At 47.2% G+C, this 23,379-nt stretch overlaps 2 protein-coding genes across 2 annotated transcripts; both read right to left on the reverse strand.

Moving 5' to 3' along the window:
- Window positions 1–1,444: 1,444 nt before the first annotated feature.
- On the reverse strand, window positions 1,445–15,721 carry LOC119391812 (neprilysin-1). The gene is made up of 3 exons (XM_037659460.2): window positions 15,530–15,721; window positions 12,820–13,052; window positions 1,445–1,901 (listed from the first exon to the last, which is right to left on the reverse strand). The coding sequence occupies exons 1-3, from the start codon at window positions 15,690–15,692 to the stop codon at window positions 1,563–1,565; spliced, it is 735 nt and encodes a 244-aa protein (XP_037515388.2). The 5' UTR covers window positions 15,693–15,721; the 3' UTR covers window positions 1,445–1,562.
- Window positions 15,722–19,526: 3,805 nt separating this feature from the next.
- On the reverse strand, window positions 19,527–22,083 carry LOC125758345 (uncharacterized). Its single transcript, XM_049415407.1, has 2 exons — window positions 21,839–22,083; window positions 19,527–21,765 (listed from the first exon to the last, which is right to left on the reverse strand). The coding sequence occupies exons 1-2, from the start codon at window positions 22,081–22,083 to the stop codon at window positions 19,527–19,529; spliced, it is 2,484 nt and encodes an 827-aa protein (XP_049271364.1).
- Between the last annotated feature and the right edge of the window lie 1,296 nt (window positions 22,084–23,379).

Genomic DNA, 23,379 nt, shown 5'->3' on the forward strand with positions numbered 1-23,379 from the left:
TTTGCCTGTAGGGTATTTACCCGTACTGAGAAAAGAAGGAGACATCATCAAGTTACTTCGCTTTAAAGTTCAACGAAAGGACGGGAATGCATCACGGATTCCTTACGTTGTTAGGCACAATCTAATGAAACGAATGAACAGTGAAACAAAAGAAGACATAGGGGACACTTTTTTTAGTAATTATTTGTAGAGTAATATTCATGACGTATGTGGAAAGCAATCAAGGTGAAAGAAAAGAGAACTTGCCGTCCTTAGGAACCGAACTTACAGCCTTCGTACAGTGGAGCCGTTGCTATACAAGATTAAAGACTAAAGAATAAAGCCAGCTGGTAAAAACCAAGTGCTCCACACTCGCCAGAATGGTTACGGGTAACGCTCGCTAACGCTCTAAGGATTACATACACACACTGAAATACCCAATAAAGTGGAACTCATTTCGTAGAACATCGGGGTTATTATCCAAAGGTTGAGCGTTCGGTTCGTACCGACGGCAACATGTTTATGTGTCACTGCTATACTCTTCCATTTAGGTAAGGATCTCTGGTAATCAAAATTTCAAAAAAATATTCCAGTGGGCCTGCCCTGACCTCATTTCTTATTTGTTCTCCTTAAAATGAAACAGATAAAGTAATAATTAACTTTTACACTGTAAGAAGAATGTTTATCGCTCATGAACGTTATTATTACTTTATCCAAATCTTTAAAAAAACTGGCTTTAGGTGATTACTTTGAGTGATAGCAAGATTTTGATCCAGTGCTAGAAGTATTTTGCCTACTTTATTTGCATTGACAGTATTTCAGCTTATCACTCATATACAATTCATATTTTTTCGCGCACATTGTGATCAAGTATTTTATCATTTGTACGTAGAGGACTGAGACCATGACTGTACAGTAAGAAGAAGAGCGCGCTAGTAAAAATATCAAATGGGTCGAATGAACTGACTTGAATATGAAAAAGGGTTATCCAAGGTGAAATATAAGATATTCGTGGCTTTCTGACGTTTTTCGGTGTCATGAAAACTGGGCGGCCGAAGGAGATTTCATTCAATCATTTTCGCGGCAAACTTCACATGACACGATGACATAACTCACAAAAATTACTGCAAGACCACGTTTAAATAACCGGTGGAGTATGTGGCATTTCGAAGCATTCAAAATCTAAATTAGCCGGGATTTTTCATTGTCTCTTGCGTCTTGTGTTATTTTCTATGTGATTGTTGTGAGCTTGAGAAGTGCTTGCTTGCAACGTGGTCAGAATTTCAAGGGGATAGAGTTATCAAAATATTTGGTCAGTGCCTCATAAATTCGTGCATTTCTACTGTGCAGATGTTGCGGCGGCATTTTTATTAGGGAAACAACAACAGCTCTTGTGTCTTGCCTTTTGTGTGTTGCTGCAGTGCTGTTCAGTAATAACAAGTTCATGACAACTTGCGCACATACCCTTCTCAGACTTTATTGACTCTCCGTCATAAACTCTTTTACGTAGTGGTGCGCATGCACCTATGGGAATGGAGGAACGCGCACACAAAATCGCCGGAACCTGGGTAAATGGTATCATTTTACGTCCAGAATCCACACCTTTCTGCGGGATTCATGAGGTCTCCTGCTGCGCAGCCAAATGCATCCGAGAACTCCGGCATGTTCATCAATGGGACGATGCACCGGGAACGCTCTTGTGCGTATCGTCCCGATCCAAATTGAATATCTTTGCACCATTTGACACAATGACCAATGAAGTATAAACGTTCTGCCGAGATGTTCGTGCCAAACAAAATACGCCTGCGCTGGCGCCGGGGCAACGAAGAGAAGCCTCCGTACGCAATTTTCACGCCAACGACGTCGGCCAAGTTTTCGGAGTCGTGGTAGTTGCTCAATTCCTGGCGGGCCTTTTGTCGTTCCTGCGAATTGTGATCACGGTAAAAATCGGGCATCTTGTAAGTGAACGTCATACGCATACAATCACGGGAGGTACCACACGCTGTTTCATTTCGTTGGGAGATGTACGTGAGCAGCGCCACGACTTTTATATTAGGGCGAGCTGCAGCGCCATAAAAGCGGCGTCTGCCGTTCCTTGAATTTAACGAACAACGACACGCCCACTGAAATAAAGGCAATGAGAGTATGTACACTGCACAGATCAATTCTGTAATAACAAAAGCCTTGCGATCAAAGTGTAGATATGCCACGTAATTGCGTCGTGATGCTTCGTTTTCAATTCGGTAATTTTTATGAGGAAAAACGAAGCAAACGCATGTCATTCAGCAAGGCCGACAGTTCGGAAATTTGGTGAGTAATCGTTATAATATTCGGCAATAGTTGACATAAAATAAAAAGAGGAAAGAGTGGGCGTCTGGATTAGATATTTTCTTTTCTGTTTTTTTTTTTGTCGGCATGGTGCAGTGCATCGTCCACTCGTTCTGATCAGGGGTTCGTAGCCTAAAAAGGCATACCCAGTTTCCTAATCAATCCGAGCCAAGCAACGTTAACACGCGCACGGGACACGTGTCAAACGCTTAGCAGTTATATTGACGACGTTAACGATCTGTGCAGACACGTGAACGTTTCCATGACGCAAACGAAAAAAAAATCTAGCACATCATGAAAGGAATTGATGCTTTTCAGACGCCACCGGCCAAGAACCCAACTACAGCTGCCGACGTTATTAGCTTGCGCCGGAGATCTGACGAATTACGCAAGTAGCGAGCTGTGACGAGGCTAGCTTCTACACTTTATGTGGCGTCACTCTCTAGCATGACTATCAAGTTTGGTCGTTATCTGGAAAGAACACCTGATGAAGAGTAGAATCTTATTGGCGCTTCGTAAATATTTAATTCCGTTATTACAGTCCTCACTGACTATCTACAACAATATATATATATATATATATATATATATATATATATATATATATATATATATATATATATATATATATATATATATATATATCTATGCGTGTGTGTCTGTGTGTGTATGTATATATGTCCTCAAGGAAAGAAGGTCGCGGGATCGAATCCCGCCCGCGACGGCCGCATTTTCGATGGAGGCCAAAATGTTTGAGGCACATTTACTTTGATTTAGGTGCACGGTAAAGAACCCCAGGTGGTCGAAATTTCCGGAGCCCTCCACTACGGCGTCTCTCATAATCATAGCGTGGTTTTGGGACGTTCAACACCAGATAATATTTCTATTATAAAGGAACGCTTAGCCCGCAAGACTATTCTTTTATTCAAAGAGCCTGAGCCCCGCAACCCAAGCCAGATCACTGATGATGAGTACGCACAGAAGAGAAGTAGAAGCGCATGAATAATGCTCACACTAATTCCATCCCCACCCTCCACGCGCGAGCGGCCAGCCCGGGTGTGAAACTTGAACTAGCTTAGAACCACGGCAACGACGATGCGAAGAAAGCTCAGCGGGAGTGACACGATAGTTCACTGGGGACAATGGTTCAGTAACTATATATGGCCCAATGAAGCGTGACTGAAATTTGTCCAACAATCGTGGAGTGTGAATACGCGTCCAAAGCAGCACTTCGTCCCTAAGACTGAAGGAGACGTAGTGGTAAGAGCTGTCGTAGCGTTATTTGCGGTCGTTCTGACTGGCTTCTGTATTGAGGCGAGCACGTTGCCGATATTCGTCCAGTCTTGAGACGAGCTGCTCGGATATTGTTGCCGAGGTGTCAGTTGGAATACGTAACAAAGAGACGTCGATGGTGAATGTCTGTGAAAGGCCGTATACGAGGTAGCAAGGGTATCCAGTAGTTTGTTGGACAGCGGTGTTGTGGGAAAACATCACAAAGAGCAAAACTGCATTCCAGTTGTGGTTTCGGCCGATATACATCGATAACACAACTGTTAGTGTGCGATGAAATCTCTCTGTCAATCCATTTGTTTGCTGGTGGTGGGCTGACGTCGTCTTATGCACTGTGCCTCAAGTCCTCGGTAGGTGTTCAGTGATGGTGGGCAGGAAAGTCCTGCCGCGATTACTCTACAGGACGCGAGGTGCATCATGACGCAATACAGTGGCGCTGAGAAAGAAATCGGAGATTTCTGAGGCAGAACTTGTACGTAGAGGAGCAGTCTCTGCATACCGTGTCAGGTGATCAACGGTTGTCACGATCCATCGATCACCTGCTTGCGTGACAAGGGAGAGGTCCGACTAGGTCTATCCTAAGTGTGGCGAAAGGTGTCTCGGGACACAGGATGGGTAGCAATAGGCTAGCAGAAGGCGAATTTGGTCGCTTCAGCCGTTGACACACAGGGCAAGATGAAAAGTACTTGGTCGCAAAGGTGGAGAGGCCAGGCCAGAAGAAACGTCACCTTACACGGCTGTGTGTTGTGGAATTTGGAATTTGGAATGTGGAATTTGGAAGTTGGAATCCCTCGAAATGCTTCGAGGACTTAGTGACGTAGCGAACATATAAGAACTGAAACCCAGCGCTGTCCATCAGTAGTGCAAACGTAATGATATAGCGCACTGTTGTCTAGATTAAACTGCCGTAGTTGTCGACGCAGTGTAGCATTAGGAGGAGGCGATCTGCGACTTGGGCGTTCGATAATGATGTTGCAGTATAGATCATCACGCAGTCGCGAGTAAAATTGAGTGTAGTGATTGGGAGCGAGCGTATCAGTAACAGATATTTGGGATAACGAAAGGGGTGACGCACCGTCGTGATAACGTGACGAGGAATGAACAAACGTACTCGACAATGATACTGGCAGGGGGCAGGGAGAAAGAGCTTTGGCATCTTGGTGTTCCTTGCCAGACTTGTAGACGACGTCAAGTTTGTACACTTGCAGACGGAGTACTCAACCACCCAGGCGACGAGACACGTTTTTCAGTGAAGTTAGCCATCATAAAGCGTGATGATATGTAATTACTGTTAAGTGGTGTTCGTAAAGATATGGTCGAATATTTTGTATGGCCCAAACGACAGCAAAACATTCCTGCCCTGTTACCGAGTAGTTCTGTTCGACAGCCGTGAGGACAAGACTGGCATACGCAGCAACTCTCTCTCTCGTGAAGTGCCGTTCCGCTGTAGAAGAACTGCCTCAATCCCATGGCTGCCAGCGTCGGCGTGCAAGCAGGTAGGTGCGTTCTCGTCGAAGTGACACAGAACGTGGTCGGATGTTAAGGTGAGGGCATCGTTTGCTGAGGGCAGCGCGACCCGGACTGAGGACTGCCAACTACCAACTCGCCCAACTTGCCGTTTTGATGTTAAGGCATGCTTGAGAGCTCGAAAAGCGCGCTCGCAGTCGTCCGTCCAAGTGAAGGCTGATCCTGACGCCAGCAACTTGTGCAGTAGCGACGCTATGACAGCTAGACGGCTGATAAAGCGCAGGAAGTAGGACGCGAGGCCAGGAAACTTTCTAGGTATTTTTGATTTTCAGGGCGAGGGAAGCTTATCACGGCCGCAAGCTTGTCAGGATCTGGCCGAACGCCGTCTTTGCTGACAAGATGGCCGAACACCTTGATGTTCTTGCTTGCGTAATGGCATTTCATTGTGTTTAGTTGAAGTCCAGCTTTGGAAATACACGTGAAAACTTCGTCTAAGAGCTCAAGATGCTAACGAAAAGTCGAAGAAAAATTATGACGTCATCCAGATAACACAGACAAGCTTTCGACTTAAGGCCGCGTAGAACTCTTTGTGTCAGGCGCATTACATAAACCGAAATGCATGACGTTGAATTCATACAGCTCGTCTGGTGTTTCAAAGGCAGCCTTAACCTTGTCCGCTTAGTGCACATGTATTTGCCATTACCCAGAACGGCGATCGAGGCTGGACAAAAATTCAGCGCCTTGGAGAGAGTGAAGTGCGTCGTCCATTCGTGGCCTCGGGTAAACGTCTTTCCACGTGATCTTATTGTGCTCCATAATCGACGCAGAATCGCACAGAACCGTCGTTCTTCCGGACCAACCCCACAGATGATGACCAAGAGCGGGACGATGGCCGGATGACGTCTCGTTTGAGCGTTTTGGCAACGCTGTCCTCAACGATTTTCCGCTCAGCGAAAGACACACCATATGCGCGGCGGCGTACAATTGAATTGCCTTTGGTTTCACTGCGATGCACTGATACGAAAGTGCGGCTCAGGAACTTTAAATCGACATCAAATGATGCGCTCTGTTCTTGGAGTAGAGCTAAAAGTTCTTCTTTTTGCGCTGCCGTGAGCTCAGGATTTATTGCGGCAGCTGAAGCAGCCATTGTAGCATGGTTATCAGTACTAGTCGATAAATATGGCGATTTCGCGTGGAGCGGATCCAGAGAAAGTGGTCCGGTGCCTGTAAAGCAAATCACAGCGGTGCCCTGGGGCTGCGCAACAGGTGAAGAAGTAGGGTTAACAGCCGTTACTAACGTTTTGCCATTGCGAAACCGCACCACGCTAGGAGCGATGCTAAGCCCGTCAGATAGACGCTAAGCCCGTGTAGCGTCCGCACGGTGCAAGGAACACATCGTCATTAATGATGGTATCGGATGTCACTGTCCGAATATGCTCATTACCTGGAGGAATGAAACAATCAGCAGCCGTGACGAAGCGTAGGATATGGGCATCGATATCTGACGAAAGCGCTGTATGTGTCATGTGACTCACTCGCTGACGGCAAAATATCACAGCTGAAGCTGTGGACAGGTAATGCCATCCCAAAATGAGCCCGTTAGTACAGGAAGACAGGACAGAAACTCGCACTGTGCAAACACCGGAGGGCCGAAGAAAAAACCATCTCCCGCTAAAGGGGACCATGAGGCGATGCAAAGCAGCGTTTCGGCATGTCAAGCCCGCTTTTCAGAGGGGAAGTGGAGATGAAGAGGGGAGGGGAGATGGAGAATGCGGAGGGGGAGGAGGGGAAGTGGAAAGAGGGGGAGTGGAGGGGTGTGTAGAGGGTTTGCACATGCTCAGTAAGGGTGGTCACGTCGCACATCACCGGTTTGAACTCCGCCATCAGATGCTTCGCATCTAAAACTGCGTTACCACAGTGAAGGGGAGGACCATCATATGCTGTCTTCCCTTTTGGCAAGCGAGAACAAAGGTCGACTCTAATAACAGAAGAGTGAAGCCAACGGTATTATCGCCTGTAACAGCACTGGATTTGTTGGGGAGACTTACGCGCATTGACGACGCCATAATCCACATGGCACGTCACTTGCTTCACAGACGCCTTGTACTGAACGGGCGCGTGAAAATATACTATGTGACGCTGCACGATTTGTACAAGCGTAAGGTTTAAAATGAAATTGTGTGCTTCTTGCCACTACTTTATTTCTCATTTCCCCCCGTTTCTATGTTGTTACGTTGTTTCCTTACGGTCCCGTGAAAAACGCATCAGCTGGGTTCCAGATAGATAGATAGATAGATAGATAGATAGATAGATAGATAGATAGATAGATAGATAGATAGATAGATAGATAGATAGATAGATAGACAGACAGACAGACAGACAGACAGACAGACAGACAGACAGACAGACAGACAGACAGACAGACAGACAGACAGACAGACAGACAGATAGATAGATAGATAGATAGATAGATAGATAGATAGATAGATAGATAGATAGATAGATAGATAGATAGATAGATAGATAGATAGATAGATAGATAGATAGATAGATAGATAGATAGATAGACACAAACACCAGTAGTCTGATTGCCACCTGTGCAGGACAAAGGTCTCTCTAATGTTTTACCAATAAACCCATTCGTGTCCTTGCTACGGCCACGTTATCCCCGCAAACCTCTCAACCTCATCTGCCCACCTAACCTTCTGTCTTACCCTCCCGCCCTTTCGCTCTCTGTGAATCCGCTTTATTGCCTTTAATGACCGCCGGTTATCTTGCCTTCGCGCTACACGCCCTGCCTTTCTTCTTAATGTCGACTAAAATGTCCTTAACACAGGCTTGTTCCCTGCCCCACTCTTCTCTCTTCTTGTCCGCCAAGTTTACAACCATCATTTTGTTCCCATTGCTCGAGTCCTCTCGAGAACTTGAAACGGTGCTCTAATAGAGTAAAATGTCCAGGTGCTTCTACTTACGACAGTTCTATACATTTGCCGTAGGCACACCGCCCTCTTCGTGTATTCCTTCGTGAATTCGGCTGAAGCCCAGCGTCCATATTCATGCTGGTCGTTGTATCGCAGCCCTTCAACATCAAATGCGTGCATGATCTCATGGCCCACAATCTGCAAGTCGATACTTTTTTTTTACTTAAGAAAACAGAGTAATTAAGAGAAAATAAAAAATGGTGCTACATTGCAGCCGATAATTCACCACCAAAGTGAATAGAGCAAATGAGTAAATTACACAGAGAGGAAATGCAAAGCGTGACTGAACGCCAAGAGCGTTCGTCCTAGACAGTGCGAGCGCTACTGACCAAGGAGCGCAGGCCTCCTCCACTTGTGGTTGCTGTCAGGGACGGAGACACGTTAAACAAATTTTCAAGCGTGAGAGGCGTTGGTTGTATGCATGTTCTACTTCAGTGCAATGAATGTACAACCAGCAGCTACGTTATGCAATTGAGAAGGCGGATTTCATAGGCTCTACGAGTAGTTGACTATGGCGCATAAAACAGTAACAAAAACGCTTAAAACAGTACAAACCAACGCGCCGAAGCTGCTGCTTTTGTAAGCGTACAGGAAATTTGTCTAGTAATACAATAATCACACATTTCGAACAATATAACCTTATTATACGCCATGAGACATATGTACAGAAATGGATTATTAAAGGTCACGTAACATAAAAAACAATAACGAAGAATAAATGTATTTTCCACATACGAAAGTGGTACCCCTTGTATCGATTCCTCGAAAGAATATGATCGTGCCGCACATTACAGCATGATTCACAATGTTAGGTTCTTGACACACGGAATTCACATTACCGCATGAAATAATTCCTGCTTGCCCAATCGTGGCCAATCCTTTGGTTCTAATGAAGTGAATCAAACGTGCTTGTCTCGTACGCAGCTCTACCTTTGGGATCGGCGTTAGCAATGCTTCTCATATATGGTAACGAATTTCGCTATTCGGGCTGAGGATGGTGTGAAAGTGCACGTGTTCGCCGTTGACATAGTTGTGCATTGCAGCATGGATGCGCATGATGACATGTAAATACAGCTCTCAAAACATTACATCGCTTGGTTGTGCAGCAAACGTTCGTAAGTATCTCCATAAAGAAGTGACGAAAGCTTGTTAGGTTGCACTATACTGACCGTATGCTCAAAAACTTTATTATTGGCACGAACTTCTCCCGAGCTAACGGCGCTGTAATCAACTTGCGAAAATCATGCGCCTCATTCCCAACTATGCGCGCTATCGCAACCTGCGACAATGATGAAGGCGGCTATGACAACTGTAGTGCGGACGATGACGTCGTGGTAGAGATCAATGACATCTGTTTCAGTAACGAACAGAGCGTTGAGTCACTTCGAATGAGTTTCTCATAGCAAATGCAGATATCGCAGCACTTGTAGGCGATCGTTCACATCAAACATCACCCGCGTGCTCAACGCATCTGTGTGCGGCTACCAGAAACACTGCAGCTAGCGCTAAGTGTGCCAAGGATTACAACATACTTAGAGAATACCTCTCCAGGGAATATTTGATCAGATATTATTATTGATTAGCTTGCTTCAATATAATAAATTTGCGTAAAATGAGCCGATGTGCTGACTGGAACAGATAATTACACATTTCCGACCTTGCTGCTCCCTATGAAGTGGCTCAGCAACTAAACAGTGGTTGCCGTTCGAACTCTTCTGTTCACTTCATGACTAATGACCTACAGATGTCATTTTAACGGCTATTGCATAATATATAATTGCACCAATTTCAGCGTCTCCCCTCGTAAAATACTTGGAGGTCGCCTAAGGTTCTCATTTAAGATTGGAGCGTGATATAGGGTAACCGAGCCCGTTCGCATCGCCTACTCATTCGCTTACCATGCTTGGCCTCTCGGTGAACGCCTCAACCAAGTCGCCAGAAATGGAACGTCTGTGCGCGTAACATTGGCCGTTGTAAACTCTCAGAGTGCCAACTGCAAGTACCGTTCCGAAGTATCCACTACGCCAAATATTACTGCGAACATGCAAAGTATACCTGCTACGTGTCAGTAAAGCAACACGTGCATATGGAAGCCTCTGCACAATTTGTTGTTTTGGCTGGTGCTGACGATAAATTACGCCGCAATGCTTCGTGGTGGGTGGGCCTTTAAAACATGCACTCGATATCCCCACACTGCGCCGCCTGGTGTGATTCTACGCTTGTGCATGCATAATCACACCTGTTAACACGACTCGCCACCCTAAATGACCTGTTTACCGAAGCAGTGGTAGAACACCTGACTGCCACGCTGGACTGGTTGCTTCCTAAAAACTGTTAATGATTGTCCTGCAGTTTTATGAGCTAACGTCTGGTATACCACGTCGGGACATCGAGGCCTTACCTAGCCGCCGCATCGCGGGCCTGCTAGACGGTCGACATTTGGTTAGACGTGCTTTGAGCTGTGCAGTGCATCGTCCGACCTCACCGAGAGAGCATTGGAATTATTGTCGTTAGCATTTTCCTGGCATTTCCGCAGCATGTCTTTGAATGTACCAGGTTCAATACACCAAACTTTGTAGGTGTGGTATGCCTGGGTTTGGTTCCAGCTCGAACCACCGGTTTTTATTCTTTGCATACATCGCGATTTTTTTAAAGGCAAAGCATTTCTTAGCGAAGCAGTCACTTTCGGAGTTTCTATCTATCTATCTATCTATCTATCTATCTATCTATCTATCTATCTATCTATCTATCTATCTATCTATCTATCTATCTATCTATCTATCTATCTATCTATCTATCTATCTATCTATCTATCTATCTATCTATCTATCTATCTATCTATCTATCTATCTATCTATCTATCTATCTATCTATCTAGCAGCCCACGTCTGGGTGCTCTCGTGATCGCCTCCTTAATTCGGTGTAGACCAAAACTGGCATGGGATAGTAAAAGGGTTTGACGAAGATGACTGCCTAGTGAAACGTGAAATATCGTGACTAACGTGAAAATATTCTCGCGTACGTCGTCAAACCCTTTTTCCAGACACGTGGGGCACATACCCGTTTACCACGGGCCGCGCTATGCGGATATACGCCACATGTGATTGACAGCTAGTTTTTTAACCACTCAGGAACGACGAGCACATGCATTGGTAGTTTAAATGTGAGAGCGTCAAGAAAAACCGACATCGGCAGCGTTGACCCGACGAATGCAGAGATTAAAAATCAGGATACCAGCAGGAATCTAACCAAAGCATTCTGCGTGGCAGTCAAGTATTCTACCACAAAACCATGCCAGGTCTCGAAACTGCTTAGGTAAGATACCCTATGCAGGCGTAATGCCAGTGCAACGTCAATTGTGGTTGCAGAGCTGGCTATCTAATTTTATAACAAGGCAATAAGCATTACATATATATAATCCTGTTATAGAGGCGTCATGCCGGGTTAACGTCAATTGTGGTTGCAGTGCTGGCTCCGCTTTTATAGAAGTAAAAAAAAACATTTAATTTTTATCCCCACGATTCAGCAAGCTATATTCAAGCGTCCTTCGACCTCGGAGGAATGCGATAACGAATGTTACGTAAGGTGTTCACATCATCTCACCGTGAAGTGCACTTTGCTTCGATAGTGCTGACGTCTGTGATCTAACGAGAGTGCTGACGTTACGTCACACCATAAGTTATCCCATAAACTCCAGTGTAGTTGACGTATCTGGTAAGCCCACGTTGTGCACAAAACTACTGCACTCACAAAAACATGTCGGTCCACATGGTAACGCTTACTCAAAGCCAGAAATGCACCGTGGACAGCTGCTCGCCAACTGCTTCGCATGAAACCGATTCCTACAAGGCGTGGGATCTGTCAAACTTTTTTTCACCGACAAACCACCGGTGCCGGCGCCGGAATTAGCGTTCATGGCCTCCATAACGCTGCCGCTATTAAATTCTGACGACGATGTGAGGCTTTTATAGCTATCCAGATATATTCTGCCCTGGCTGTTACACTTTGCGTGGCTAGTCGGCACTGTGGTTTAATGGTTATGGTCCTCCACTGCTGACCAAAAAGGCAGCGTTTGCCGCATTTCTGATGGAGGCGAAGGTGCTCGAGGTCCGTGTGCGTATATTAAGGTGCACGATAAAGAACCTCAGGTGATCGAACTTTCTGGAAAACTCCACTACGGCGTCTCTCATAAGCATGTTGTGGCTTTGGGACGTTAAACCCCAACACTTATGACACTATTCGTAGCTACATTCTACAGAGGGCAGTGCTTCAAGGGGAGACATTCTGGTGCCGGTCGCACAAGTCGTCACATTTTTCTCTCTAAAGTGAAGAGTTATTGAAGCCGGACATTGATACTCGAGGCAGCGACATACGCGCATGAAAAAAAAATAAAAGTCATTTCAAGTAGAAACGACAAGAAACTTATGCATGTGAGAAACGTTCGGTATTATTCTACGGTCGAAAGACATCACTGCAAAACAGAATAAACCTGAGGCTTCTATTAGCGAGGAAGGCGTTTGTAGGCCTGTTAAGCTGAGATGAAAAATTAGAAAGAAATAAACGCAAGGTGCGAAAGGAGCGACAAAAATGGGGCAAAGGGGTAATTTCCGCGATATACGCGTGCGTTAACTTTTAGGCTTTGGCTGCTCAGCCACGAAGGAAATAAATTTCAAATTAATTCCCAGTCGAGTTGTAAAAACCGGGTAGGTGAATTTATTGCTTTGTGCAAGTACAGCTCACAAATATCTTTATTACACAATGTCAAAACACTTACCGCACCAAGGCCTCCATAATTGAGAGCCTCCACGCCGCCTTGGGAATAAACTGGACGTGCGATAATGGCCGTTGGTATTGAGAGTGTGTTGTCGCCAAGTGCGTAATACGCGTTAACGTCTGTCTCATCATAAATCCATGTTTTTTGGTCGGCCCACAGTTGATGGGCTGAAACCCCGACAGCCTTGATCCATGAGGGAAAAAGGCTGTTGGTTGGTACGTCGGGGTATGATTCTGTGCAGTTCAAAAGAGAAAGTTTTAGTATTAATTAATCTGGTGTTATTATTCCATAAAGGGTTTTCCTTCCTATAATGCGTTATTTCTTCGACGTGAACGCAACCAAACCTAAACGAATATATCCGAGCATTTTTTACTGGTAGTTTTCTTAAACGGACCGTTGGCAGGCTGGTTCTATGCAGAAAATAATAAAATAAAACAAGGGAGTCATTCCGCTCTGTGAAAGCGGGTAGTCAGCGGAGGTGAAAAAAAAAACACCGCATTACCAGCATCATGTTTCCCTCTTAGCGCCAAAGCCTAACTTCAAAGCTCAATGTTTTTCTGAAGAACATTCTACTCGTTTGCGCAGCGCGTCTCTCCAAAACCACACTCGCTTTCGCAGCACGTAATACATCAAGGCCCAGGGGCTTTCCGGTGTTCCCTCTGACGCCGCTCTTGCTAAACGCTTGCGTTCAGCCACAGCCTCAGCTACGGATCTCGGGTCTTGCTCGGCAGCGACGGTCGCACCCCAGCTTCTCCTATGGTCGCCGTTCTTGGCATGCCGCTCCTCGTCGGGCGTTCTCAAAATGCGCGTTCGTGGGGCAATCTGGTAGTCACCTGCTGCTGTAGCACAGTGGCGCGTTGCACATGGTTCGTGTTTTTCTTCTTTTCCTTATCACCCAGTCCGTTTTCCTATGAGTTAGCGCGCTTCAAATAAACGCCACGTGTAATGTTGGTGTACCCCTGTCGAGTTATTACGGTGCGGCCTAGCCGGCCGTGTTTGCAACAGTGGCGACGAAGACTGCTTTCTTGACGACCAAGCTGGTGAAAAGGGCGCACGGATCACGACGAGTGAAGCGCTCGCTGTGTTCATCGAATACTGTGATGAGTGGTCATCTTATATTTTATACCATGAAGCTTGTTATGGGGCAAATGAAGTCACTAATACCGCAAAGAAGCATTGCTGGCAGGTGTGCTTGGGTTGGAATAGCCGATATTCCATACGGAAGACTTGTGGTAGAGAAGCCCAGATAGGCAAATAATGAGGAGGTTGTGAAGGCACTGAGCGACTATTATGCTCTAACCCCGCATGAAAGTGGACAAAGCCTTTTCTTGATCCAATGTCTGCAGGAAGCAGAGTCAGTTTATACGTTCATGGAAGAAACCCGGAGGCTTGCTCAAAATTGCAGATTTTGTACAAACAGGGAATGGACGTCTGCAATTTGAGGCCCCCGCAATATGAGGCTCCGCAATACTTTACTTACGCCATTCATTCGAACTTGTTCTAAACCATCTGCGCCGTTTGATTCCTCTACTGTGGTTATCGCAGCAAATCAGTGTTACTAAATAACAAAAATAAAGCATACCTATGTAGGCGCTAGCAGTGCCAGAAATTTTCGAACTGTGCTTTTTTGAGTATGCTGATCGACAGACCCGCGACAGTCGCCACGAGGGGCCCATCACCACTTTACTGCTGAATTTATCTTGATTCATTGTTTTTTTCACAAACAAACCCTCCCTCGGTCAGCCTACCGGCAAGTGTCATCATTTACACAAACCTGATTCTTCGGTAGCAAGCCGTCCAATGATTGTTTTAATGAGGGCTTCGTATTATGCGAAGCAAAGTCGTCAACAAAAAAAGGGAGCGTGCGGCGCGTGTCGAAATGAACAAATCGCTCAATTTCCCAACACAGAATGAATGCATTTGACAAAGAAAAACAAGCACCAATAGATGGAATACCGCACAAAACTTTTGATGTTTGACAACACGTGAGTAACATAACTTGGACCTACACATGTTCGTTAATTTGCGTATGGAAAAAAAAGCACCCCACATTGCCCGTTGCTAGTGGTTGGAGTTGGTCCCTTTGACGGATGAGTTTTCTTGCATAACACCGGGATTTAGAGAAAGGTTTTGTTTTTCCAGAAGGTATGCCGCAAACGCTCGCAATCACAGAAAAATCAGCCTTTCACGCGGGATACTTGTCGGAAGAAGTTTTATGGCATTCTCCCAAGGACATCGTTAAAAAAAAGCTTTTGCATTTTCTGGTTGCCGATGAAACTACAGAGTAGTTCTCATGCCTTCCTACGGCTTCAAAACGATGAAAAATGTCTCATACTTGTAAACGCCGTCGCGCCTTTAGTCTGACAAACAAGGCATTTCGAAATTAGGACTTCAATGTACATGACGTCAACATCTCTGGCAGAACACATAGTGCCCAAAGCCCGTCTAAGAGCTCAAACAGCTGATAAAAGCAAATGTCAAACAGCTTACAAAAGCAAATATCGTGCTTCAAGCACAGGTCTATATAGCTTCCCACGCAGCTTGCCGTTTCTATAGATTGGTTGCTGAAATGAAGCTGCACCTTGGATATGCGAAAACTGTGAAATATCTTCCACGATATTAATCATTATTTTCTTTAATAACGACCTAGACGTAAAAAGACTCCTTGTATAACTCGGAAGTTAATAAAACACCACAAATAAGTACTCACTGTAAAGTCGCTCCACGGAATCGGGTGCAAGGCGTTGTCCTGGACTTCCCACGTAGGCTCGTATGTTGGCCAGCTTTCCGATGGCAATTCTTCGATCTTCATCGGTGACCCAACTGGACGACTGGAATTCTTGTCGGAAGGCATTGCGGATGTTGGACAACATTGTCTTCACCGCTTCCACCGCACTCGGAGGCGCCTCTACGAAATACGAAACAAAAACCGAGCGAACAAAAATATTCCTTGGTATTGGCCATTGTTTTCCGATAAAAATGACACTGGTTCCAACCTGCCCTCCCACTCTGCATCGTGTGGCTGTTTGCCGCAGTTCGGTAGGACCCGTTTGCTAGGAAACACCCCAAATTGCATCGCAAGAAAGCACATCACTCCTATTACATAAAGATGAAATGCGATTCATATATCAGGGTCCCCTCGCTAACCATGTAAAAAAAGGTAATTGCAACGTTTTAAATTATTAATCCTGAAGGCCTCTTTGACTTAAAATCTGCGACTCTCACTGCTGGTGTTGCTTTCCACGTGTGGAACTTTTTTTTTTTCAAATGAATTGTCTGGCTTTGAGCCTTTTTGTCATCACTTGCTCCTTACTCCCGCAATATTAACCTAAAGCCTTGCTTATAGCGTGAATTCCTATGGCTACTTTTGTGCCTGCGCAGACGCAAGTTAGATAGGAGCAGACCTGAGAGCTTGTGGGCGTTGACGTGCCTGTTTTAACGAGCGTTGGCACGCTGCTCTGATTTTAACTAATACCATAGCTGGTTACAAAATAAAAGATACATGTAAGCTTCATCAAAAGCTATCGCTTTCACACGCATACGAGGTTGCATACGTACTGTGTCTAGAAATAATTAGGCGATTGAGACTACTGTGTAATGTACTATCAGGTATACTGTGCCTGTAAATTATCGCACGAACTGTACCGAATGGATCACCAAAGAAATTGGAAGGACTTTGTTCAACGAGCACTTGCATTCGCCTGGAGCGTTACTCTCCTGAACCAAGCGAACTGGGCAGAAAGATTAGGCATTTTATTTAGTAGCATGGAAAATTCGGAAACGTTTCGAACGAGTGACTCAGATTATTCTGATGAATAGACCAAAAGCGAGCGTCATGGTTTCCCTGGCAGTTACTACGAAAAGCAGTGGCAACAACATCTAAATTCCTTGCGTGGAACGGCAAGTTTGATAGAAACACAAAATAAGGGAACGTACGCCTCTTTCTCCTAGAAATTCAGCAAGAAAGCGAATGAAGGGCAAAATAACAGCCGCAACGAAGATATACGCAATGACGTCAGAAACATGGTAGGTGAGGGAACCCTGTATGAACACTGTCAGTTCAAAATATTGAAAGCTCTAGTTACGACAAAATTCGTACATCTATGCTACGTGTACATTTTTTTGTTCTACGTCACATTTTCACAACATTATTCGAAGTGTCTGCTACGAAAGCTAGTCTCTGAGGAATGAGAGCTATGCGAATCCAGTTCCAAAAAAAAACTAAACACACCTTTTTGCAAGTAGGGGCTCAGGAGGGCTAAGCGCATCGCCTTGCCGGTGTGGTCGTAGCAAACTTGGCTTGGCTTTAAATATGCACCCAGCTCATACGGCAATGTAAAATTCACCAGTCGCGTGTAGACACTCCAGGCGACCAGGTATCGAAGCCCCTTTGCACCCAGAGACTTGGACTTCAGTGATTCCGCGAGCGTTCTGAGCCCACTTCCCGTGACGTAAAGGGAGTCCGCTTCCGTATAGGTGCCGTTCGTGTAGGTGGAAAAAGCATTCACCCACTCCTCTGGTAAAGGTAGAAAGACAAATAAGACAGCAAGCTAGAGAAACTCAGCGGTGTGAGCGTAGCGAATATTTTATCATATATTTTTTTTTACTTTGCGTTGGAAATTAGATAAAAGATGGAATCTTTTCGTGGGTCTCTTTTATCCATTAATGTTACCAACTTCCACTTATACAAGAACTTTCGTTCCTAAAACCTTCCAACAATCAACTTTCTTTATTTAAAGGGCCCCAAACCACCCCGACTTCAAAGAAGAGAGAGTGGTTTATTTTCTCGCCTTCGCGACATTTCCTACAACCTCCTCGCCATTTAGTTCTTCATACAGCACGTGGACAATGTTAGCACTAAGCGTTGGGCCTATCAGGATGTTGCTCTTTTCTACTACATGCTTTTCGGACACGAGGCGTGTCCGACTCCGCTTGCGCAGTCGGACACACCTTAAACAAAGTGAGTTCAGTTGATTGCGCACGATAGTCGAGCGAGACGAAACAGAACGGGCGCGCGATTGCACGCCAAAACGTGCTAGCACACCATTCACAACTGAAATCCCTCATATATGGGCGAATCCAGAGCTTGTACCCAAATGACGCACGTGAACCACCGTGTTGGCGCCACGATGTGCGCGGCAAATGTCGAAAACACGAGGAGAGAACATCGCGCTCGCACTTTCTATTTTCATAGGTTGTTTACGGCTCATTTGTGACATTCGGCGCGCTACTTTCCCATCAATATAGGTGGCAAGACTGGGATCTCGTCATCAATTCCTCTTAAAAAATGTACTTATGAAGTTTATTAGTCCCAAGACTAAAAAACCTAGTGAGGAAGGAAATAATAACAGGTAATTAAGGAATACGAAAAAGAAACAACACGGCGAAATTCCCCTTAAGAATATTGAGCTTGATATGACTAGAACCCTGTGAAGATGTTTGAATTCAGCACTCGCATGATAGCACAAATAAGCGCAAACAAATGTTTTGAAAATAAGACTAATCCTACAGATTGTGTCCTTGCTACGGGAAAATATGGAATGGTGTTGCTGTGAAGCACCATTACACACAAAAGCGCCTGTTCGTGTCGCCGCGTTTAATTTCGTTGACCAGCAAGCCTACACATATGCAATGACGAGCGACCACTTCAGAAATCAGGCATCGACGTAGCAGAACACTGCTCATGATTACTCGATAGTATTTCTGTTGCTTCCAACGGGCATCTATTGAATAGCCAGTTTCCTCAAATCACTCTAAATGAGCGGATGAAGAAGAAAAAAACGCAAGGTCTGCGCGGAAAGCGCAGCACAGTCACAGCGAAAGCTCGAAGAGCGGCATTTCTAGAGCCCGTTATAAACTCTCTTGTGGCTAGTGATACAAGCTCATCAGCAACGTAGCCACTACGCCACACATCATAATTTTTGTAAAGTTGGGAAGCACCCACCACGACATTACTCGTCATTCTGCGGAGAAGCGAGGTACCATCTGTAAGGCATTATGTGCAGTTTCTTGATGCGACGGTTGATGACGATGAAGAATTATGACTGAGCCTTTTGTAATGGGTTGAAGCTCTTAAAGGACCCACTAGTTATTTAATTGGCATTGTGTGACGCCCGGCCGTTATTTCACTCTCCCACCACGCTTTATAACATACGCTAACGTGAGAAAGAGAGAGAGACGGGGAATTAACTTTATCGCGACCCCGAGGAAATGGATCATGGGAGCCTTATTGGCTTCCTTGGCAACCAATAGAAGTGCACTTGCGAGGGACCCACTACGCTACAAATCATCATAATTTTTGTAAAGTAGGCAAGCAGCCACTATGCAATTTTTCGTCATTCCGCGGAGAACCGTGGTACCTGCTAAACACCTGTAAGGCATTAAGTGCACTTTGTTGATGCTGTGGCTGATGACGATGAAGAAATATGGTAGAGCCCTTTGTAATGGGTTCGAAGCATTCAACCACCCACTCGTTGCGCAATTCGCGTTGTGTGACGTCTGGTTACGGAAATCTTTATTTATATTTTTTATTTTATTTCATAATACCCCTAAAGGTCCCCGCCCGAAGGGGTATTACATAGGGGAACAGAGACATGAATCAAATATAATGCCACGCCCGGTTCTTATATATATATATATATATATATATATATATATATATATATATATATATTGCCGAAAACTATACAACTACGCGCCTCGGCGTCTCATTGGAGTTGGGTAGCCACGTACTCATCCACAAACGCCTCAGCCGACGGCGCCAGCATTGCGTCCGCCCAAGCGGCCAGTCGGCCGCGACTAGTGGACGCCTTCGCGGCCTGCTTCGTCCTGGGGAGCTTGTTCCACAACTTCTGCAGCACGTAGGAGAGCCATAGCACATTGGTGTGTGGGTGATAGGCTTCCCAGTCGTCGCCGTTTTCGTCCTTCATGATGCGATAGACGTCGTACTGGTAACTGCCGGCGCCCTTGAAAAGCGCCGTGTCACCCGACACGTCAGTGTACGACATGTTCCCGCCTTTTCGCATGCGCGACAGCGTGTAGTCAATGACGGAAGCCTTGACGCCAGCAGTGCGCACCAGCACTTTCCGGCCATTCAGCACGAATTTGACGCAGTCCTGCTCGGTGCGTTTCATCAGAATGTTGTCGCAGTGCAGATCGCGGTGCTCGAACTCGAGCTCCGGCTCGGCCACAGCCAGCGAGCAGGCCACCTGCAGGAATACGCTCTCCAGCTGCTCGATGGTGCCCTTGAAGCGCTCCAGCGTTTTGCCGCCGTTCTCAAAATCCAGCAGTACATAGAACTGGGTTTCCTCAAAGTTTGAGGGGTCCGGGTTTTCCGAGCACCACTGCACATCGTACTCCGCCCAGCTCTTGGCCAGAACGGGATGGTAAGTCCCTTGAACAAAGTACATCCCCTTCAGCTCGATGAAACTAGATGACTGGTTCAGCTGACCAAAGCGCAAGTCGCTTAGCTCTCTCGTTATGACACCTTCGGCAATGATGCTGGCCAAGGGCACAGGCAGCTCGCCCCACACGTTCCGTTCGCTGCCCACAGGGATCACCTTGACGGCGCTCTCCTCGCCGCTCGGCCTCTGGGGGAGGTACACGTCGGCTGTGCACCCTTCGCCTAGCTTGCGGCACTTGTGGCAATCTTCAGTGAGCCGCAGTGCAACTTCGAACGTCACCGCAGCCTCCTGTTCGCAGATGTTGAGTAGCTGCTGGATTAGGTCCACGGGCGTTGCATCAACATGAGCGGCCGGAGTTTCTTCAGCCTGGTCAGTCCGTGTATGCTGTGCTACTTCCGAAGTACAAGAACGGCTTAGCGAGCAGAAGCTGACAATAGCTGATGACGGTGATAATGCATCGGACGACAGGACTCGCTCACGGTTGTCCCCGATACCGATGCGGATCAAGGTGCTCCTATTCGCCGAGCCAACGCTCGTCTGAGAAGCCTGCGGCGGTCTGGTGTCGCTTGTCACAACTAGCGGCACTGGTCTTAGGCCAGCGCTGGGTGGCTTTGTCGGCGGCTGCGCACCCCGGAAAATGGAACCAGCTGCGGCGAACCCTGCTTCGGGTGTTTTGGCGAGGACCTGCGTCTCCCCGCGGTCCAGGACCTCGCGGCGGCGACGGTGGCCCGCACGCTGCGTTCTGCCGGCGCTTGCTGCCTTCGTGACGAGCACCCCGCGCGGATAGTGAGGCGCGTGGGCAGCACTGGTGTCTGGCAAGGAGATTACCCTCCGCGGGGTGGAGTACAAGATGCCTACAGGCGTGCTGGTGCTTCTTGCCTGTTCATCGGTGAAGCTGCTGGCCGCCGAGGAGAGGTAGAACAAAGGCCGAGGCTCGCGCTGCTCTAAGCTAGCCGACGATTCCTCGCTGCTGGACTTCGGCGAAGGAGTGGCCCGAGCAGCCTCAGCGTACAGCGTCCTGGGGACGTAACTGTTACGACCTGAAATCCTGCGGGATTTCGGAGTTATGACGAACGTCTGAAGAATGCTTCGCTTCAGCGTCGACTTGTCGCTGGAACTGCGGTTGCCGGAAGACATTTCCTCGACGAGATTCTGCCGCTCCTCGATCCTTTTCCTCCTCCTCTGGAGAACGTCAGCTTTCGTGAGGGACGAGGACGCGCGCCCCGCGTCGCTCTCACCACCGGCCTCCTCCTCCAGGATGCTATAGAGCAACGCGCCAGACGTCTCCCGGTCTTTCGAGAGGTGCACGACGCCTGAACTGCTCTCACTGGGGTCTTTGTTGAGCGTACTGTTGTCGGCGACGCTGCCCTCCAGCGTACGGGGCGCGCTCGCAGCGTTGTCGTCGTCAGAGCTGGACAGGATCCTGTGATTTGATCGTCGAGTCGCGCTCACGCCTTCGTCGTCGGAGCTCGAGCCGTCGATCAGTCGAAAAGTTACTCGTCTCGGGAGATGCGCCCCGCAAAAGGACTCCGGGAGGCCAGCCCTGATGGTGCGGGGGCTCAGAGGTGCGGGGGCTCAGAGAACTGCCGCGCGTGCGGTATTGGATAGGTGCGTACGTGATCTCAAACTTTTGGACTTCGCGAAAGTCAGCCTCCACGTGCGCCAATTCGCGCGCTATCCTTTCATCCTCAGCCCGTCGTTGTCTTTCGCTCAGGTTGTAATACCACATCCCCATTGGACACCTTTTTCGCTTCGTGCGTCCGGTCCCGGCTTCCTTCTCAGCCTCCTCATCCCATGATTCCAAGAAGGAGAAGTCCGGCAGGACGTCTGAATCACTGCTTGAGTCACTCGAGTCCGACATTATTGGAAACATAAGGGAAGGACGCAATACCTCGAGCCGCGCCGTCCGTCCGGCCGTGACAGAACTCGCATGAGCAGTGGCGCCCGTAGTGTCCCAGCAAAATGCTGTCGCCGAAACTGAAGCACTGAACTGCGCTCGCCGCTAAATCTCGAAAGTATGGCCAGTAAAGACAGCACGATACGGCCCGTCGCGAAATACCAAAAACGATATTCGCCGCAGTCTTACCACGATTCCGACACGAAGGGCGTTTATCAAACAGTTGCGTCGTTAGCCGGCTGAAAGACGAGCGGCATTCCTGAGGCCTTTTTCTGGGACGGGCATTTTCCTAACGTCATTGCGCGGGATTCTGCGTGATTATAGGACCGAACGCATCGGCACGTATTGATAGCACGGTATATTGGTAGCACGGCTCGACGCAATGCTACCAACCGCCACCGACAAAGACGATCTCGACGTTGCGGCCTATTTGCAACGCGCCGAAGAAGCTCGACAGCTCGCCCGCCTGTGCATCAAAAACCAGCAGAGGGCCGACAGCCGTCGCTATAGTCTTCGACAACGCCACATGGAGTACAAAGCCGGTGACCGTGTGTGGGTCTGGACGCCGATACGCCGACGTGGGCTCAGTGAAAAACATCTTCGGCGATACTTCGGGCCATACAAGGTGCTTCAACGTCTCGGAGCTCCTGACTACGAGGTCGTCCCGGACGGCATTACCAACTCCCAGCGACGCCGCGCACGACCATGTCGTGCGCCTTAAGCCGTTTTTTGCGCGTTAGCACACCCGGGGACTCTACTTTTTCCTTTGTTATTGTAATTCATTTGTGTATGCACTTGTTCCTTTCTTTTTCTTTTTTTTCCCTGCTATGTTCTGTCGCAAACATTGGGACGATGCCTTTTCAGAGGGGGGCAATGCCCCGCCCGCTTCTTCTTTTATTTTGATATATTCGGGTTTGACCAGCAAGGGCGGTTATCAACGCTCGACGCTGACCGCGCCGCAGTGTCAGAGAAGCTTCACGAGTGTAGTAGATCATTTTGTTAAGATTGCATGCGGGACGCGAATAGACTAGATTATTCCAGTCATTGCGCGACAACCGGTGATAAGACTGGAAAGTTCGATGCATGATGTATAAAAGACGGCGCATCCCAGCCATGAGCAGTTGTTCGACGGCCGACGCCCAGTTCGCCGCTATCAGTGTACAGCGTGTATTGCTGTAGTCTGAGTTACCATTTCCCGGCCACAAGTTCGGCCAAATAAAGAGTTTCATCTTGACCACGCCAGCTGTTGTCTTCATCGAC

Source organism: Rhipicephalus sanguineus, chromosome 4, assembly GCF_013339695.2.
Source record: "Rhipicephalus sanguineus isolate Rsan-2018 chromosome 4, BIME_Rsan_1.4, whole genome shotgun sequence".
In the NCBI taxonomy this organism is placed as follows: Eukaryota; Metazoa; Arthropoda; class Arachnida; order Ixodida; family Ixodidae; genus Rhipicephalus; species Rhipicephalus sanguineus.

Excerpts from the sequence above, each read along its gene's own strand:
- LOC119391812 (XM_037659460.2), bottom strand. The coding sequence starts at position 15,692 with ATGTTGTCCAACATCCGCAATGCCTTCCGACAAGAATTCCAGTCGTCC. Across the intron at positions 13,053-15,529 it reads TTCCGTGGAGCGACTTTACA|AATCATACCCCGACGTACCA; the intron begins GTGAGTACTTAT and ends TGAACTGCACAG. Across the intron at positions 1,902-12,819 it reads ATTATGGAGGCCTTGGTGCG|GAACGACAAAAGGCCCGCCA; the intron begins GTAAGTGTTTTG and ends CACAATTCGCAG.
- LOC125758345 (XM_049415407.1), bottom strand. The coding sequence starts at position 22,083 with ATGTCGGACTCGAGTGACTCAAGCAGTGATTCAGACGTCCTGCCGGAC. Across the intron at positions 21,766-21,838 it reads GTCCAAAAGTTTGAGATCAC|GGCTGGCCTCCCGGAGTCCT; the intron begins GTACGCACCTAT and ends CCGCACCATCAG.